This window comes from Montipora capricornis, chromosome 10, assembly GCF_036669925.1.
Source record: "Montipora capricornis isolate CH-2021 chromosome 10, ASM3666992v2, whole genome shotgun sequence".
Classification (NCBI taxonomy): Eukaryota; Metazoa; Cnidaria; class Anthozoa; order Scleractinia; family Acroporidae; genus Montipora; species Montipora capricornis.
This window is the reverse complement of record NC_090892.1, coordinates 65,566,147-65,572,366: the sequence shown is the minus strand read 5'-3', so window position 1 is coordinate 65,572,366 and position 6,220 is coordinate 65,566,147. Positions and strand designations below refer to the sequence as shown.

The window sequence follows — 6,220 nt, the reverse complement described above, 5'->3', positions numbered from 1 at the left end:
CGCAGGCTACATGAGGTAAAGAAAAGCTGACTACGACACCATTAGGCTCGTAAATTGCTTCGAATGATCACGAGCAGAGTGCAACCGAGCCAGAGGGTTTCTACTCCTGCGCTGGACCTCTAACCGACCCCCTCGTGCCGAGTCAAGGAAGAAAAAAGAAAAGAACGACAAAAGTGCTAACCAGAGCGGTGACCCAGGAGAACAACCGATATCTGAAGTAAAATTACAGTTAAAAATAAAGAAAATAAAAACTCGGTTATTTACATAAAAGAAAGAGCTGATAAACATTTCCCTCTCAAACTTCTGGCTTCCGTTTTTTGGATGCCGTAGTTTTATTTCAAATGCTCTCAAACAAAGCGAATTATATATAATTGTAAAAATCTCTTCATAAAAATCAGTTCACATCTCTTATAATACCCATTATTATCGAACTGTATTAGTTGCTGTACCGAAAACGCACGAAACGAGTACAAATATTCCACGATATTGTACAGTTAGTTGTTGTACACTTGGCTATTGTACAGTAGAGAACCGGTATGACTAGTTTTGACGCTGACGTTTACCGCGCGCTCTGTTACAGGTTTTCGGTTGTTTACAATTCACTGGCTAAAAATATACAGCGAAAAAGTTGTTTGTATTTTGACGAGCCCGCTAGGGCGAGTCATAATACAGCAAAATTCGTAAAAATACATCTAATAAGATATATATACCGTACAAAATAAATTATAATAGTTTACCCTCAATTATTACTTACACAAAACCGTAATCCAATATTACCAATGACCAAAACCAATACATGCAAATTAATTTCCCAATCCGAATTCCATTTCTGTACAAGAAGTCATCTGATCTGCCATTTAAATTAATGATTACATTTAAGAGAGAACGAATCTGTTCAACGGTGCCGAAAAAGAAAAATACACTTATTTCAAGGCGAAGCAAAATTGAACACCTTGGACAACATCCTCACTGTCTTAAGAATGCTTCTCCGGGTTTCGAAATCCAAAAAGAAAAAAATAAAATAATAACATAGCCACTCATCACGTACCATAAACTTATCTCAGTTGTTATAGTACAAATCCATTTTCAAATACAAATGTGTGAGAAAGATTCTGTTTGCCGGATAGAAATTGCGTTTCAATTCACGCCATTTGTAAACTGTACATTACATGACATGGCGTACACTACAGTGTAATTTCTAACACCAATTCACCACGTCGTGCCTCATGTCGTCGTAACACTGTTGCTATGTGGATACAAGGTTACGGAAGCCAAGTGATTATTGGCCATCACCTACACAAGACAAACAAATAATTTAAGCATTTTCATTGCCTATAGGCGATAATTTGCACAACAAGATCATAGACATTTGAAACTTGCAAAAAAATAAGTGGCTGGACGAATGCACCATTGGATAATGGCACAAAACCGTTGGTGTTTCCAGTCCAACCTTCTCCAATATATATTAATGAAACAAATGGGGAAAGGTTACATTACTAAATGGAATACAAACCTCAAAGATCATGTGCTGCAGGTTGTAACAAAAGGTGGAACCAAATGGGTTTGTTGTGTTTGTAGAGGACGACCTATAAGGAAATAATGGAATAATCACCAGAATACTGCAATGAGATCTTCAAGAGAAAACCGAGAGCTAGATGTTAGTAAAGTGGGCGCTTATTAGATCACTCATCGTTTGAAACCCCCACTAAATCGTATTACGTCAAAAAAACAACACAACAAGAACATTTTCGTCGAGGAACTGTTATTAAACCTTAAAACCTTCAAAAGCGAGAACAATGTTGTCGCAATCGATGTTGAATTTACCGTGATAGTGCACAATCTTTTCGGTTTTCGCTTCCCACGGGTTCGAATATTAGTTGCGCATCATTTAACCGAAAGATTTGATTGGTTATCTTCTCGAAAACAGGTGTGTTTAGTGCACCGTCAAGGCCAAAAATACAGACAAAAACGTGAACCAAAAAGACTTGTCGAGTTTCATAATCATCTCTATGCATTAACTATGGACAAACGATTACCATTTGGTAAAGTCTGTTAATTGTCGTCGACATTTCTCCATAATCCACGGCCAAACAAACGTCATTGAATACAGAAAAGTGACAACTTGGGTAAAAATTTCCGCAAGTCTTGTTTTTAACATTGATTGAGGTGACGTTGACGTCGCCGTCGTAAATCTTAAAGTCGCTATTATGTAGAATTAGCTAACCAGAGTGCTCGTTATACTGGCAAAAAGCTCTGGCCATATAATACCTTCCTTTAATCAACAAAAATAAAAAAAAACAATTTACCCCTCACAAGTTATATTGATAAATAGTAACAACAGATCTGCTTCGAGACAGATCCCCCTACCAATTTCGTTACTAGATTTGTGCGAAATTGTAATGCTTAATGACAGAGACTGTCGTCGACTGATGTGTTGCGGAGATCGAATGAATCCGTCTTTTGACTTCATAGACATACGGTAATCAAAGGGAACGTACACTAAAACAAGAAAATAACTTCAAACCACAGAAAATAATCTTTACAATCAAAATTGTTCGAAATACTTTTCCCAATGGAAGAGTTTAAAATGAGTGAATTTCAAAAACGCTTGCTTTCGTATTTCCCTGGCGCCGCCATCTTGAATAATGGCGACGTGCCGTGGTAGCCCCATTCTATTTAGCCACTTGCCAAATATTCGATTTCTTACAAAAAGTTGGTGTGACGTCTAAATGTAGATGTAGATGTAGAAAGTGATTCTGAAGTTCTACTTTTGTTTCGATCCAAACACTTTCGTGGAGAAAATTGTCGAGCAAATTTGATTGCAAACATAATTTTGTTACGTTTAAAATTATTTATTCGTCAGAGTGAAGGTTCCCTTCAAGGAAAACGAAGGAAAAGTCCTCTACATCTGCAAATTCATTTAATGTTGTGATAATTACTACCGATATAAATAATAGCTTTTACCTCTTAAAACTATCTTCTTGCCTGTGGTGGCTTTCACCGTTTATAACTAAATTTTGTACATGTGTATACTTAACACATTGTACACCTAAGGTATTCCTCAAAAGCAATTGCCTGTAGTCCCGGTGCGTCCAATGTCAAACGTGAATCGGTGCGACGTGTGTAGGAAACCTTTGTGTAACCGCTTCAGCTCGTAGAATAAGTGGGAATGTCAGGAGGGGAAATAACAAAAATGCGTTTTGTACTGGGGCACTGAAAAACGCAGACTGCAGACTGTGCAGACCGTCTGTAAAATGAAAATTCGGTTAGCCTGAATTAGGCATAAATAACATTCAGGTTAGCCTGTTTACGGCTAGCTCTCAATAATAGTGAGGGTAACGCCATAATTTACCCCTGGTCTGCACGGTCTGCACAGTCTGCAGTCTGCGTTTTGGCGTGACCGCTTTGTACCTGTTCAATACCACAGGAGCCTCGACCGGTTTACCCAGAAAATCCTGGACACTATCCCACTGAAACGAACAAAACAGAACCAAATTTGGAGCAGTTCAGGATTCATTGACTATCGAATGTAGTATCGAGACTTATTTCAAGCCAATCAGAGGTCAGACTACAATAAAGCAACTGTCGTAATTCGCTCGCCAACGGTTTCGCGCCCTCACCGCAGGTTGCTTATATTTGGCTCCTTTGATTAACTATGTCTGTTGTGATTACATGATTGGCTATGGTTGTTGCTTTAGTTTTAGTCACACACACTTTAGGGAAACAACCTCAAATGAATCATACAGTTTTTATAGGCCGCAGTGACATGGTTTATCTAATCCTAATCTTACCCTAAAAAAAAGCGAGTATATGATAGGCAAAGGCAAGACAACTAACAGAGACAAGAAGAAATAAATAAATTGTAAAGAAATAAATTCACTTTTTACTCAAAGCAATAACTTTTGCTACGAAAGTTACAGTTCCCATTGGGTCGTGGGTCGTTCAAATCTTTATTTCCCCCTCCTGAGGAAGAAATGATTACGGCAGGTGGTAAAAAGGTGAAATAACGTTTCCCATTGGTTATAATTAAACGCAAACGCCAAACTCCCAATTCCGACAGGTCAGGTTCCAATCAGACCCTCATCCCATAGGGGCAGTGGGATAAATACTGGACTAAACGGCCCATAAATGGCAAAATGCTGATTCCAAGGGGTAAAATAAAGTGAAAATCCCAGATTCCGACAGGTTCCGTCCAGATCTAAAAAAAAAAAACCCTCCATAGGGAGGTGGAGGGTAGGGAGGGGGGGGGGGGGGGTGATAACAATTAGAATGACCCATTGCAACCAAGCTATCAATCGAACATAGTCTGGTGCGAACTGTGGTTTGAGAAAAATTGAATGTACGAATGTAGCTTAGAAAGTTACGACTCGAAGACCCGAATCTCGAATTATTCAAACCAGAGTAGTGTCAAACTATATGATTATGTCTAACTTTAATTACCTTTGTGCAAGGAGTCAAAATAAATGGTGTTCCTTCGTCCATAACTGAATCTGTTAATTAATGGATGATGAAGATTATAGATGGAAAGGGAGACCAAATTAGAGAGAAGTTGAAAATCACAACAACAACAATATATTATCGTTGTGGAAGAAAAAATACAAGTAGTCTTGTTAAAACCTTAACCTCGAGCATTAGGCTCCTTATCTCCGTAATGCCAACCATACATGTACATTTAGACTTTTCTTCTTTGTTGTTTCTTTATTTCAACTGCCACCTTTCATAATTTTTCCATTAATCCTTACCCGCAAAATAGCCTAACTAAGCGAGGCGGGAAGGAAAAGTAAAAGATTACAATAATAATAGGGGTTTGGGGAGAGCACGATCACTGTGACTATCGGTAATACTATTCCATATCTTTGCCCCAATAATAGAAAAGGAGTTTTTTAAATGGTCCGTTCTCGAATACTTAAGAGATATTAACTTGTAACTGTCTTGTTTGCCATGAGCCAGTTGGCTATATTCCTTAAATCCTCATTAATTACTGTTTCAAGTGATCTCAACTTCTTATCAGCGTAAAGTAGGTTGAGACTTTCCTTGACGTGAAAGGAAAATGATACCAGCAAATTCAGCCTGGCATAAAAATGATATTAGGCTTGGGGCAAAGTTTTATCGACAAAAAAAAATGAATTAAATTTCATAAATTCATGGTTATTTAATTCACGCCATTGTTGTGTTGTGTTCTTGGGCAAGACACTTTACTCCCAGGGTGCCTCTCTTCACCCAGGTGTATAAATGGGTACCGGCGTAATGCTGGGGGTAACCCTGCGATCGACTAGTATCCCATCCAGGGGGGAGTTAAAAATACTCCTAGTCGCTTAATGCTACGGAAACCGGGGATAAGCACCGGCGTGTTGGGTCATTGGCTCGGAAAGCGCTTACCTACCTATTGCAGCATAGCAAACTAGGGCAATTCGCTCTCTATTGGCTTTTTGCTATTTTGTATTCCTTTCTGTGTCCCCATGATAATTCTGTCAAGTAATTTGCTATTTTTTTTGCACTCAATTACTAGGAAATGTAGCTTCAATTTACAAGCACAATTAAATATTTTCCCTTCCTTCTTTTTTCAACAGAAGCAGCTCAATGCGGTTTGCTGTAATTAGAAGCTTGGATCTTAAATACTGATTTGTTTCTTTAGCATGGCGGTTTTAACATAACAAAGTGGTAACATTTTGGTAACAAATCGTACCTTTAGAATCTCTTTGTATTCCAATCTTAAATTCACAACGATGGTACCTTCAAAAGAGCAAAATGTCACAAGATGAGGAAGAAGACAATAAAGGATAACATTGCTGTAAATACAAAAATTTTAGTAGAAGTATAATACCTACATGTTGAAGTTGTAGTGTCCGGGAAAATTTGTATGCAGGATAAACTTCTTCACCAAATGGCTGCAAGAATCGAACAAGATGTCCTGGAATGGAATTGTGAATTTCAAACCAATCACTTGGCCGAGAGAGGGAAACTTCGTTATTTTTCTTTCCTCACTGTATCACTCTTATAGTTTATTTTGATTCCTCCGCAACCTACGTTGTGGACAAGGGGGGAGCAGGGTTGGCACAGTAGTGAGAGCACTCGCCTTCCACCAATGTGGCCCAGGATCGATTCCCGGATTCTACGCCATATGTGGGTTGAATTTGTTGGTTCTCTACTCTGCACAGAGAGGTTTTTCCCCGGCTACTCCGGTTTTCCCCTCTCCTCAAAAACCAACATTTGCAGGCGT

General features: G+C 38.7%; 1 protein-coding gene across 1 annotated transcript in view; it reads right to left on the bottom strand.

Moving 5' to 3' along the window:
- Positions 1–287: 287 nt before the first annotated feature.
- Positions 288–6,220, bottom strand: part of LOC138020614 (phagosome assembly factor 1-like) — a 21,314-nt gene continuing 15,381 nt past the window's right edge. Inside the window, exons 12-17 of the mRNA XM_068867566.1 lie at positions 5,829–5,911; positions 5,687–5,733; positions 4,441–4,490; positions 3,412–3,470; positions 1,514–1,586; positions 288–1,293 (exon numbers count right to left, since the gene is read on the bottom strand). Coding sequence (XP_068723667.1) covers positions 1,225–1,293; positions 1,514–1,586; positions 3,412–3,470; positions 4,441–4,490; positions 5,687–5,733; positions 5,829–5,911 — 381 coding nt within the window. The 3' untranslated portion in view covers positions 288–1,224. The remainder of the gene's footprint in view (positions 1,294–1,513; positions 1,587–3,411; positions 3,471–4,440; positions 4,491–5,686; positions 5,734–5,828; positions 5,912–6,220) is intronic.